Source organism: Pezoporus wallicus, unplaced genomic scaffold, assembly GCF_028554395.1.
Source record: "Pezoporus wallicus isolate ANWC-B61680 ecotype Strahan unplaced genomic scaffold, APGP_CSIRO_Pwel_v1 contig_2440, whole genome shotgun sequence".
Lineage (NCBI taxonomy): Eukaryota > Metazoa > Chordata > Aves > Psittaciformes > Psittacidae > Pezoporus > Pezoporus wallicus.
Genome location: NW_026642861.1, coordinates 99,040 through 112,969, shown reverse-complemented (window position 1 = coordinate 112,969; position 13,930 = coordinate 99,040). Strand labels below are relative to the sequence as shown.

Below are 13,930 nucleotides of genomic sequence, written 5' to 3'. Positions count from 1 at the left end.
ATCAACAACACTTTTAGAAGTCCACTCCTGTCCCTAACATTTTTAACTAGAAATAGAGACAATTTTTCTGAGCCCAAGATATTTCTCCCCAGTTTCCAAAGACAATAGTCCAGGGTTCAGCAGTGCCAATTACTTTTCTCCTTCCTAGTAGCTGGTGCAGTGCTGTGTTTTGACTTTAGTCTGAGAAGAATACTGATAACACACTGATGGTTTAGCTGTTGCTAAGTAATGCCTACTCTGATCAAGGACTTTCTCAGTTTGATGCTCTGCCACGGAGGAGGGGCACAAGAAGCCAGGAGGAAGGAGACAGGACACCTGAACCAAACAAGCCAAAGGAGTATTCCATACCACAGCACATCATGCCCAGTATATAAACCAGGAGGAAAGCACCCAGAAGGGCAGATCGCTGCCTGGTCAGGCTGGGTATAGGTCAGCAGGTGGTAAGTAATTGTATTGTGCATCATGGGTGTTTATTAGTGGGCTTAAACCATAACAGTTCTTTGTGGCACCCAACATGGGCACAAAGTGTTGAGATAATAACATATCTGACCGGAGTGTGTCTAATCATATTTGTGATAAGCATTTATTGTTTTGGATTAATAGTCAATCATCAAATTGTTGATTTCTTCACTCTCAAAGTTGTTGCTCTTGATCTCGGAATTTCAGCATGTCAAACCTTAAAGCCTGTATTTGCTGTATTAGTGTTTATTGGCTGGGGGCTTTGGGCTAAGGTTCTTATTACCATAAAGGACAGTGAAACAACTTGTAATACAATGGACACATGGACCATGAAACTGATCTAGCTTGCAGTACCAGTGTGGTCACCATCTCTATACTTTGGGAGGTATATAATAGAAGTGTTTAGCAAATACATATCTTTTTTCCCCTCCTTGGGTGATAAACCTGTGAAGGAGACAGTCCCTTCGCTTCCCAGCCTCCCCCCTCCCCCCAGACTACTTACAGCATCATTTGAAAGCTCTGAAAGTTTTGAATGGCCTTTGGATATCCTTGAAACCTGCCTGCTGATTGTGATGGGGATCACCATGTTGGCACACATACAGAGCATGTTCTACCCACAACCATTTTGTCTGATCTCAAAAGATAAGCAAAGTCGGGTTTCGGTCTTGTCTAGAGTTAGACGACGATATATAAGAAACAAGAAATTTTCCCAAAGGCTGGACAGACAGGAGCAGCAGGGTGTGTGGGATAGTATGGGCAAGTATCTAGGCCAGCGGGCCCCTCCAGTGCATTAGAACTTCACCACTGAAGAAGTACAAAATCCAGAAAAATCTGTAAAACACTTAAATGAGGTGTGTTGTTATCCCAGTCATACCAGAAAGAAACAAATCAAGGCAAGGTTCTGTGGCTTAGCCTATAATTAGAGAACCCTGTACAACACTAACCAGCACCTTCAAATGGAAAAAAAAAGGTCTCTGGATCTGATGGCAAAGCAACTGACAATGCAGCTACTCTATTCCAAACACAGCATCTACACCAACCCTAGTGACAAGTACAGCAGCTACTCAAACTCCAACTGCAACAGATAACGCAGCTACTCCAAGTACAGCAGATAAACCAGCCCCAGCGACAAGTACAGCAGTTACCCAAACCATGACAACAGATATTGCAGCCACTCCAACCATAACCACTGCAGCTAAACCTTAGGACCAATTGATGCCAATATCAGTTGCCCCTGTACACAAGTGGAAAGGCAAAAAAAAAAACCAAACAAACAAAAAAAAAACAACACCACACTCACTATCCGGGACAGCATCTGATCAACAGTCCTTATCACATGAATCAGAGAAAGAAGAAGAAGAAGAGGTGACTTAATCCCAGACCTCAACCGAGCCACAGAATATATGAAAAGATTTTACCCGTCAACCAGGGGAGCACATCATCACCTGGCTGTTCCGATGTTGGGACAATGGAGCCAATGGTCACAAAGTAGAAGGTACAGAAGCTAAGCAGCTGGGATCACTTGCTAGAGAAGGGGGAATTGACAAAGCAATTGCAAGAGAGAAAAAGTCCCTCAGCATGGATGTGGCTCTTGGCAGCTGTGAAAAAAAGGTTTCCATACAAGGATGATGTTATGAGTCACTTGCCCAAGTGGACCACACTACAGAAAGGCATCCAGTCTCTGAAAGAATCAACCATTGCAGAGATGATCTAACGCAAGCCAGACGCCAGGGAGGAACCCGTAAATCCAAATGAAGTCAAATGTACACAACCCATGTGGCAGAAATTTTACACAGAATGCACCGTCATCATACGCCCATTCATTTACAACAGTAACCTGGAATGACATAGTACCACCAAGAATGGAAGAAATTATTTATCTGTTAGCCCAGGAAGCTAGGAATTCGTAACAAAAAAAAAAAAAAAAAACAAAAAACAAACCCAACAAAAAAAAAAGGCAGAAGAGGACAATTAAAAACAAGGGGCTTCCTCCTAAATCTGTTGTCCCCAAGCAGAACCGCTTTGCTAATGAGGAAACGCACTCACACCAAAAACAGCCAGCTGGTACACTGCTAAAGAAGATCTCTACTGGTGCTGCCAGGAAAAAGTGGCAAGTCATAGTAGTAGGGGACTCTACTTTCAAAGGGACAGAAGCACTCATCTGTCGGCCTGACCTGGTGTCATGGTTTAAACCCAGCCAGACAGTTAATTCACTCACTCCCCCCCCTTCCCCCCCCCAAGGGATGGGGATGAGAATCGAAAGAACGCAGCTCCCACAGGTTGAAACAAGAACAATCCAGTAACTAATGTATAAAACAAATCACTACTGCTACCACCAATGATAAAAATGATAAAGAGAAAATAACAAGGGAAGAGAATACGATAACACTTGCCGAAACAAGTCCAATCCAGAAGCCCGTTTCTTTCCGGGTAACTCCCAGTTACCTCCCCGTGCATGACGTACTGTGGTATGGAATACCTCTTTGGCTAGCTTGGGTCAGGTGTCCTGTCTCTGCTTCCTCCCGGCTTCCCCTCCTCCCTGGCAGACCACGAGACTCACAAAGTCCTTGGTCAGGGTAAACATGACTTATCAACAACTAAAAACATCGGTGCTATCAGCACTGTTCCCAAGCTGAAAGACAAAACACTATGCTGCACCAGCTACCAAGAAGGAAAAGAACTGACTGCTACTACTAAGCCCAGGACACCTGGTCTCAAGGGACATGTGTTGCCTACCTGGGGCACAGATAAGGGATGTGGCAGAGAGGCTGCCTGCTCTAATAAGTCCCACAGACTATTACCCACTTCTAGTGATACATGTGGGTGCTAAGGATTTAGATAGTAGTTGCCTGGGGAACATAAAGAAGGACTACAGAGCCCTGGGAGAGGTGGTTAGGGGCTCTGGAGCTCAGACAGACTTTTCATCAATTCTCCAGGATACAGGGGAAGACGTTAAAAAAAGCTAGGAGGATTGGCCAGGTTAATAAATGGCTAAAAGGGTGGTGTCATAGTCAGGGGTTTGGGTGTCTTGAACATCGGACCCAAGTTTAGAGTCCAGGTCTACTGGGGACTGGAGGAACTGGTCTGATGATAAAGAAGGGGAAGTGTAGTTTTGGTAAGAGGCATGCCAGGCTGGTCAAGGAGGCTTTAAACTACATGCATTGGGGGAGGGGGGTATCATTCCATCCCAACACACCCAGTCAGTTGCCAGCACCTATAATAACTACTCGGAGCAATGTAGAGACGTTCCAGCTGCTCCAGCCAATAAGCCAGCTTAATTTGGAGCTCAGCTCAGATGCCTCGATACAAACACCCATAGCATGGGGAACAAACAAGAGGAATTAACAGATATGTGCACATGTCGTGGTTTAAACCTTAGCCAAACAGCTTGTTCACTCACTCCCACTGAGTGGTGCTGGGCTGAGAGCAATCAAGGCCTCCCCCCCCCCAGGGCTCTCCCCTTCCCCACTCCCAGAGGAACAGGGAAGAGGATCGAAAGAGTGCAACTCCTATGGGTTGAGACAAGAACAGTCCAGCAACCAATGTACAACACAAATCACCACCGCTACTACCAATGACAACAATGATAAGAGAAAATAACAAGGGAAAAGAATACAATACCACCGGCCAAGAAACAAGTCCCACCCGGAAGCCCGTGTCCATCCGGGTAAATCCCAGTTACCCCCCACCCCGGGCATGACGTGCTGTGGTATGGAATACCTCTTTGGATAGCCTGGGTCAGGCACCCCATCTCTTCTTCCTCACGGCTTCCCCTCCTCCCTGGCAGGGCATGAGCCTCACAAAGTCCTTGGGCAGGGTAAACATCACTTAGCAACAACCGAAAACATCAGTATCACCAACACTGTTGCCAGGCTGGAAGTCAAAACACAGCACTGCACCAGCTACCACAAAGGAGAAACATGACTGCTACTGCTGAACCCAGGACAGCATGTCTACAGGGTTATGATATAATAGGCATCACAGAAACATGGTGGCATGGCTCATAAGACTGGAATGTTGGAATGGAAGGTTATAGGCTCTTTAGAAAAGACAGGCCCAGCAGATGGGAGTGGGACTTGCCCTTTATGTTAGGGATAGGCTAGAGAGTATGGAACTCTGTCTGGGGACAGGTGATCAGGTAACAGATTTTGTGGGTCAAGGTTAAAGGGAAAACAGCTATGGGAGACATTACTGTGGGGATCTGTTACAGACCAGCTGATCAAGATGAACCTGTGATGAAGCACTCTATAGATAGGAAAAGCCTCATGCTTGTAGGCCCTTGTTCTCATGGGGGCTTTCAACCACCCTGATATCTGTTGGAACAACAGTACAGCCCGACACAAGCAATCCAGGAGGTTCCTCGATTGTGTGGAAGACAACTTCCTTCTGCAAGTAATAAAGGACCCAACAAGGAGAGGTGCCATGCTTGACCTCATGCTCACCAACAGGGAAGGGCTCGTTGGAAATGTGACTCTCCAGGGCAGCCTTGGATACAGCGATCAGGAGATGGTTGAATTTGAGATCCTCAGGACAGTGGGAAGAGTGGGCAGCAATCTCACTGCCCTGGCCTTCAAAAGAGCAGACTTTGGCCTCTTCAGGAACCTGTTTAGTAAGGTTTCATGAGATATAGCCCTAGAGGCTGGGGGGGGGGGGGCAAGACTCTTGGTTGATATTCAAGGATCATCTGCTACAAGCTCAGGAGTGTTGCATCCCAACTAGAAGGAAGTGCAGCAGGAGGGCCAGGAGACCTCCTTGGATGGATAAGGAGCTGCTGAAGAAACTTTGAAGGAAAAAAAGAGGTGGAACCAAGGACAGGCAGCCTGGGAAGAGTACAGGGATGTTGACCAGGAAGCTATGGACCAGGTTAGGAAAGCTACGGCTCAGTTAGAATTAAACTTGGCTGAGGTTCTGAATTACTTCTTTGCCTCAGTCTTCACTGGCAAAGGCTCTGACCACATCACCCAAGTCTTGGCAGGCAGACGCAGGGACTGTAAGAATGAAGACCTTGGGCCCACTGTAGGAGAGGATCTGGTTTGAAACCATCTTAAAAACCTGAACGTACACAAGTCCATGGGACCTGATGAAATCTATCCGCGGGTCCTGAAGGAGCTGGCGAATGAAACTACTAAGCCACTGTCAGACATATTTGAAAAATCATGGCAGTCAGGTGAAGTTCCCGACGAGTGGAAAAAGGGAAATATAACCCCCATTTTCAAGAAGGGGAACTGGATGACCCGAGTAATTACAGATAACAAGCCCATCTGTATGTTGCACCTCTGCCCTGATGGCCTGAAGTGTCATGGGCCCACTGGGCCAAAAATAATTCGCCTTTATGTTGCCAAACTAAGTCCATCTGAGCCACTTAGCAGCTTTAGCCACTTCTTGGTTGGGCTGGTGTTCCTCAGTGGCCCAACACCTGGGTACATGAGCATCTACATGGCATACCTTCACCACCAGGTGCTGCACCCAGACAACAATAACTTGCCACAGTTCAGTAGCCCAGATGGATTTACCTCTGCATTGCCAGTTGCTCTGCTTCCATTGCTGCAACCAGTAAAATCAGCTCTTCCGCTCCATCTGGGAAGCTGCTCACCAGAGACAGAAGCCACGGCTTTCATGGGATGATAATCCTTGACCTTTGTTTGCCTTTTCAATTCAAACACCTGTTCCTCCAGAGCTGAGAAACCTTTTCTATCCCACTTCCTCATGTCTTCTCTGTGATCTCACAGGTAAAACAATCAGGAGGCCCGTGGCCTATCCCTCCTATATCTTCTCTCTCGAGCAGTAGGACACCTCTTGGTAATAGCTGAGGCATGGGTTGGTACACGTGAGGAACTGAACAGATCAGATAGAGTGTCTCTCAATTGTTTAAACTCATGGGTCAGCTTTTCCACAGCTGAAATGATGGAAGAGGTGAGACTGTCTTCAAACTGTCAGAGTTTATGAATCATTTCATCCACTCTTGGTGGTACTATGTCATTCCAGGTTACTGTTGCCAATGAATGTGCATATGGTGACAGTGCATTCCGTGTGAATTTCTGCCACATGGGTTATGTATATCCGATTTCCTGTGGATCTACAGGTGCATTCCCAGAATCTGGCCTGCAACAGATCATCTCTACAATAGCTGTTTCCCTCAGAGACTGGATGAATTTCTATAGCATGGTCTACTTGACCTAACAATTCAAAACATGCTCCTTGTACAGAAACATTTCTTTCATAGTGTCATGGTTTAAGCTCAGCCACACAGCTCGTTCACTCACTCCACCTCCCCCAAGCTTCCGGAGGGATGGGGAGGAGAATTGAAAGAACGTAACCCCCACAGGTTGAGATAAGAACAGTCCAGTAACTAAAGCATAACACAGGCCACTGCTGCTACCACCAATAGTAATAATGATAAGTGAAATAACAAGGGAAGAGAATACAAATACTCACCAGCTGCTGAACAATACCCAGCCCAACCAAGCAGTTATCTAGCCCTTCCGGGTAACTGCCCTCAGTTTTAGATCCTGGGCCTTGGTCCTTAGTCAGAGTAAACATGACTTAGCAACAACTAAAAACATTGGTGTTATCAGCTTTGTTCCCAGGCTGAAAGTCAAAACCACAGTACTGCACCAGCTACTAAAAAGGAAAAAAATTACTGCCAATGCTGAACCCTGGACAGTATCCACCCCTTATTCCATACCATTCACGTCATGCTCAGATCCAACATTTTTCAATATACCATCACTCTCATCTCATACATATACATACACATCCACACAGAGAGAGAGATCATTCCTTAGTGCATGGACCAATCTCTATAAAGCTGCTGAGTCCATCAGGTCCATGTCAGGCTCCATCTCTTGTAACAGTCTTTCAGAGCAGGAGAGGCTATATGCAGTGTTCACACTTGTGAATAACCTGCTCAACAGTGTCCATTGCTAAGTCCACCCCTTGATCACGAGTCCATCTATATGCTGCATCTCTGCTCTGATGGCCTGAGGTGGCCTGGGCCCATCAGGCTCAAAATAATTCACCCTCCCCTGCAGCAGTTTCTGCAACTTGTCATTGGGGACTCCATCCAGCTGCCTTCATTCTCCAACACTTCCAAAGCACTGGAGGGGCCCAGTGGACTAGATACTTGCCCATACTGTCCCACACACCCTGCCACTGATGACTGTGCAGCCTTGGAGAAAACCTCTTAGTCCTCCTATATCAGCGTTTAATGCAAGACAAGACCCAAACGCGACTCCGCTTATCTTTCATGATCAGACAAAATGGTTGTGGGTAGAACACACTCTGTATGCGTGCCAACATGGTGATCCCCATCACAATCAGCAGGCAGGTCTCAAGGCTATCCAAAGGCCATTCAAAACCTTCAGAACTCTCAAATGATGCTGCTATACTTGTCACTGGGGCTGGTGCAGCTGCTGTGCTTGGAGCTGGTGCAGCTGCGCTACCTGTTATAGTCAGTTTGAGTAGCTGCTGCACTTGTCACTAGGGTGTGTGGCAATGTCTCCCTCACAGGCTGACCACCTGAGGAGGGGAAAAAAGATGTACAATTGCTAAGCACTTCTATTACATACCCCCTAAAGTATAGAGGTGGTGACCACACTAGGAACACAAGCCAGATCAGTTTCCTGATCAATGATTCTATTGCATTTCAAGTCATTACTATAAAGTACAATGAGACAAGAACCTTAGCCCAAGGCCCTCAGCCAATAAACACTAACACTGCAAACACCAGCTGTAAGTAAGGTACAACATGCTGAAAGGGTGAGATCAAGAGCAACAAATTTGAGAGGCAATAAATCAGCATTGTGACAAGTGACTGTTAACCTGAAACAATGAATGCTTATCATAAATACAATTTGACACACTCCAGTCAGATCTGTCATTATCTCAAACCTTTGTGCCCCACACTGGGAGCCAAAAAGAACTGTTGTGGTTGAAGGCCAACCACCCAGATCGCTCTCTCACTCCCCCCCCTCCTCCCCCGGAGGGATGGGGAACAGAATCAAAAGAATGTAACTCCCACAGGTTGAGATAAGAACAGTCCAGTAACTAAGGTATAACACAAACGGTTACTGCTACCACCAATAGTAATAATAAGGGAAATAACAGGGGAGGAGAACACAACCGCTCACCACCTGCCAACCAATACCCAGCCTGACTGAGCAGTGATCTAGCCCTTCTGGGTAACTGCCCCCAGTTCTACATCCTGGGCATGATGTGCTGTGGTATGGAATACATCTGTGGCTAGTTTGGGTCAGGTGTCCTGTCTCTGCTTCCTCCCAGCTTCCCCTCCTCCCTGGCAGAGTATGAGACTCACAAAGTCCTTGGTCAGAGTAAACATGACTTAGCAACAACTAAAAACATCGGTTTTATCAGTGCTGTTCCCAGGCCAAAAGTCAAAACCACAGTGCTGCACCAGCTACTAAAAAGGAGAAAAATGACTGCTACTGCTGAACCCAGGACACTAAATAACACTAAATAAAAGCACTTGTGGATATAGAGCAAACAGAAGATGTACAATGCTTTAGGCAAGTATTATAAAGCACTCTTTTTTTACCCATAGGATCCTAGTAACTACTGAGTCTTGTATCTTTTAATGAAAATGGCATTTGTGTGAAAACACATTTCTACCCACTTTCCTTTCTCTTAAGACACACTAAAGCTTGCTTAGTCCAAAGCCAGAAAGCCCAAGAACCTCAAGTGATAATTATGAAGTGCATCGTTAAAACTTCCATTACCCAGAAAGCTTTCAGAATTTTAACTTGAGATGATAACAAATGACATAATCCACAACTGAAAACAGTAATACCGAGACCAAAAGAAGCAAAGGAATTTTTACTCTAAAGAGAATACTTGAGAGCTGCCCTGAACCCAGGACAAGACCTCAAGAGAAGCTTCCATCTAGCTCAGAATGATCAGAATATAACAGTTATCTTATTATATATATCTTATCATGTCCAGCTGGAGACCAGTAACGAATGGTGTCCCTCAGGGATCTGTGTTGGGACCGGTCTTGTTTAACATCTTCGTCGCTGACATGGACAGTGGGACTGAGTGCGCCCTCAGCAAGTTTGCCAATGACACCAAGCTGTGTGGTTCGGTTGATTCCCTGGAGGGAAGGGATGCCATCCAGAGGGACCTCGACACACTTGAGAGGTGGGCTGATGCCAACCTCATGAGGTTTAACCATGACAAGTGCAAGGTCCTATACCTGGGTTGGAGCAATCCCAGGCACAGCTACAGGTTGGGCAGAGAAGAGATTCAGAGCAGCCCTGCAGAGAAGGACTTGGGGGTGCTGGTCGATGAGAAAATGAACATGAGCAGGCAGTGTGTGCTTGCAGCCCAGAAAGCCAACCATATCCTGGGCTACATTAAAAGGAGCATGATCAGCAGGTCGAAGGAGGTGATCCTGCCCCTCTACTCTGCTCTTGTGAGACCTCACCTGGAGTATTGTGTGCAGTTCTGGTGTCCTCAACATAAAAAGGACATGGAACTGTTGGAACAAGTCCAGAGAAGGGCCGCGAGGATGATCAGGGGACTGGAGCACCTCCAGTATGAAGACAGGCTGAGGAAGTTGGAGCTGTTCAGCCTGAAGAGAAGGCTGCGTGGAGACCTCATAGCAGCCTTCCAGTATCTGAAGGGGGCCTATAGGGATGCTGGGGAGGGACTCTTCATTAGAGACTGTAGTGACAGGACAAGGGGTAACGGGTTATAACTTAAACAGGGGAAGTTTAGGTTGGATATAAGAAGGAAATTCTTTCCTGTTAGGGTGGTGAGGCACTGGTATAGGTTGCCCAGGGAGGTTGTGAATGCTCCATCCCTGGCAGTGTTCAAGGCCAGGTTGGACGAGGCCTTGGGTGATATGATTTAGCGTAAGGTGTCCCTGCCCACAGCAGGGGGTTGGAACTAGATGATCTTAAGTTCCTTTCCAACCCTAATGATTCTATGATTCTATTAATATAACTTTTATATTGTTCTAATTTTTGTACTTTAGAAGGAAAGTCCTCAGAGCTTCCTAAGATATATATATATTTTCACTTTCAGACTTGGATTTTGAATATTTAGTTTTGCTCTTCATAAGCGCAAAGGCACTGCCTTTCCACAAACTATACTTAATGAAATCACTTATTTGCAATTTGTCTGGCATTCAAAAATACTAGGTTTTAAAAACAGTATTAACATTGTTTCCAAAACTAATTCACAACTTATAAAAATATAAAGCATTTTCAGGTGTCCAAGTTTGTTAGTATTTAATAATCATGAAAACCCTCAATACCGCTAATGATGAGAGCAATTTTTTGTCCCAATAGCCAATTCCCTCTCTGCATAACAATTCTCTTTCTGCTCTCACCTTGTCTTATGCCCACCCGTTCTGTATGTTATCAAAAAATTACTGTCTTGCATAAAACATTGCCAATAACCTTTTTTTAATTAATAAGGCTCTGATCCAACATGTACTTGAGTCCAACTTGCCTTGAAAGATAATTAAAAAAAATCAAGTAAAAAAAAATAAAATCAAACTATAGTAAGTGAAACAATAAGCAAACTGCAATGAAATTTATACCCAATGACTAACTGGAAAATCAGGAGATATTAAATGGACTGCAGGAGTACACGAATGACATATTAAGGTAGGAAAAAGAAGGGAAAAAAAAAGTGCAGAAAATGCAGGCTTCCACTTTTTTGCACACGTTTACTTCACCAATACAATATTAAAATTGGATAGGCTCTTGGCAGCAGGCTGAAATCAAAGGGACAACCTGCAATTACACTTAAGCATATCCTACAAGTTTTAAAATAGTATTTCAGTAGAAAGGCCTTAGCTGTCTGAATAACAAAGCAAATCAGTAGCTGTACTCTTCTACAAGCTGATATAGTTTTAGCTAAAAACTGTTTCTAACATGCTTTGCTGAAACAAGTCTGACTATAAAAAACTTCTCACAACTTGTCATGCAAAACCCTCAGATGTGACTCCTGGCCAGGCACGCACAAGGGAAAACATATTCAAGGAAACAGACCTGTGCTCCAGCTGGATTTGTACTCCTATAAATTCTTTAAACCATATACTTTTCATAACTACAACAAGAAATTCTTAATAAAGGTCTGGAAACTGGGTAATTAGAATTTTGCCAACAGTATTTCTCTCCTACCTGTTTTCACTAACACCCTCACAATTCTGCCCTTCCTATACATGCTCAGAGAATAGTAGCAGGAAGCAAAACTGAAAGCACAGCCCGCGGAAGCTGTCGTGACCGGAGTCCTAGGACTAACAGCTTTACAGATCGGTATCTGAAAACACAGTTCACCTCCCATGAATTTTGTTTTTTGCTGCAATCCATCACTAGGCTATTACCCACAGTATTAGCAAAGGCGGTATTAAACAAAACTAAGACTTTAAAGATCACTCGTGGGGCAGCTAACATGGCACGCCGCTGTTTCCCAGGAGATTTAATCTACGGGCACCCAGAGAAGCGAAGCTGCTCCCCCGCCGAGTTACGGCGGAATCCGCCGCTGGCCTGGGATCGCGGCCCGGCCGCTGGGGGAAAGCCCTCTCTCTGTTAGGGAGCCCGAGCACACCTCGGGGTGTCCCGCTCTGAGACGAGGGCGCGGATGGCGCCCACAGATCGCAACCCCTTTGTGGCGGGGCCCATCCCCGACGCACCCGGCCGCTTTGGCGGGCCGGGAGCAGTTTAAAAACACGCAGACAATGCGGCTGGCGGGAGCGGCCGCGCCGCCACAGTGCCCCAGCCCCCGCCCCGCTCACCACATCCCCGGCCGCGCCACCAGCCCCCTACCCGCCCCAACCCCGGCCCGCACCACGTCGATGTTGCTGAAGCCGGTGAGCACCAGGTCCTTGAGAAGCTCGCAGCCGATGCCGCCGGCTCCCACCACCAGGAGCCGCGCCTGGACCACAGCCTCTGCCAGGTCGCTGCGTAAGGAGCCCGACACTGGGCCCAGCACCGACATGACGATAGGCGGGCAACAGAAAGACACACACAACTCTCTTCAGCCGGGCCGCAGTCCGAACACCGAGCCTAACAAAACCGAAGCAACAACCACCCACAATGCCCTCTGTCGAACATAAGAGCCTCAAGCCTCTCCCACGCACCGCCCCGGAAGATTGCAGCGCGGGCGGGGCGGGGCGGGGCGCGGCGCGGCGGAGCGGAGCGCGGGTTCGAGTCCCACTCTCGTCGCCACTGTCTGGGTCTGCCTTGGCTGGGGGTTGCCTGTGGTCCAGGGAAGCTGGCTTTTCCCTGCCTACTGCAGACAGGGCTTGAACCACGAACTTCCCACCCGGGCTACCGGCTGTAGTCGAGGAACAGAGCAGGCGGACGCCCGCGGAAAGCAGGGGCAGCGCTCTGGGCTGAGCACGAGATTTGTGTATCTGCCAGTCTAGTCTGAGTTGCCCCCTGCAGCCGTCATGGTGAGCATTCTTCCTTTAAAAAGCAGTTTTGCAAACACATTCCATAACTTTAGCTCCCACCCGTCCCCTTTTTAAATCCACACTTTTAGTGCATTGTTTTATGCAACAGCATTAAACCTGTACAAAACGCTTCAAAGACACTTAAATTACTCCTCCATTAAGTCAATTAAAATACTGCAGTTCAGCCTAAACTAACAGGGAACTCCACAGAAGACTTGAGACTGCTTTAAACTAAAGCAGCTTGATGAGTCTGTGAGGACCAGACTGTGGTAACAAAGCAGGTGCTGTGCCTACCCCATCACTGTACCTGAGAGGGGAACAAAAGCTCCAACAAAAACCTCCACCCTTTCCCCTTCCAAAGAAATGTGACTGTCAGAGCACATTTCAAGCACATTTCACTATGCAAATGTAGCTTATTCCTCATCAGAAAAACACAGAGAAAAGCTTCATGATATGAAGACTGCAGTGACAGCAAGGCTTCTTCAGCCATTACCCACTGAGTTTTCAATCTGTGGTCAAAACAAAGCAGATTTGTTTTTTTAAAGTCAAACTTACATTAAGTTCTTCACTGCTAATAGTTTCTAAAAATTGCATCCTGTTTGGCTGATGAATGTTAACAGACTGTCTCATTTCAGTTAGCTATACTTTCTCCTTTATTCTCCTCCCCAAACGTTAAGTGTAACTACAATCAGGAAACAAGCTCTACAATTCAATATCCATGTGTAACCAAAGCATGCGAGTTTTCTGCCACCACATTTTAGAGGCATGTTCATACTTCAATCAGTTATTCATGAAAATAAGCACAATGTCATCAAATTAATTTAATTTTTCACCACATCTGAGGAAAATTCTGTTGCATAGTTACACTCTTTCACCTGTATGTAGTAAAAAACCCCAAACCATCAGATTTTCCATCTATGCAGAGAAATACAATTTATTTAAATAATCTCTTATCTGGGTCCTCTTGTACAAAAATAAATTCTTCAAGAGGGGTTTGGTGATTAGTTGGCCAGCATCTTCTCTCACACGTGTAAACCGGAGCAGTTCCAA

At 46.1% G+C, this 13,930-nt stretch overlaps 1 protein-coding gene across 1 annotated transcript in view; it reads right to left on the bottom strand.

Annotated features, from left to right (window-relative positions):
- Positions 1-12,455, bottom strand: part of LOC130611797 (SUMO-activating enzyme subunit 2-like) — a 34,232-nt gene extending 21,777 nt beyond the window's left edge. Inside the window, exon 1 of the mRNA XM_057432943.1 lies at positions 12,274-12,455. Within this exon, the coding sequence (XP_057288926.1) occupies positions 12,274-12,423 (150 nt within the window). The 5' untranslated portion in view covers positions 12,424-12,455. The remainder of the gene's footprint in view (positions 1-12,273) is intronic.
- Between the last annotated feature and the right edge of the window lie 1,475 nt (positions 12,456-13,930).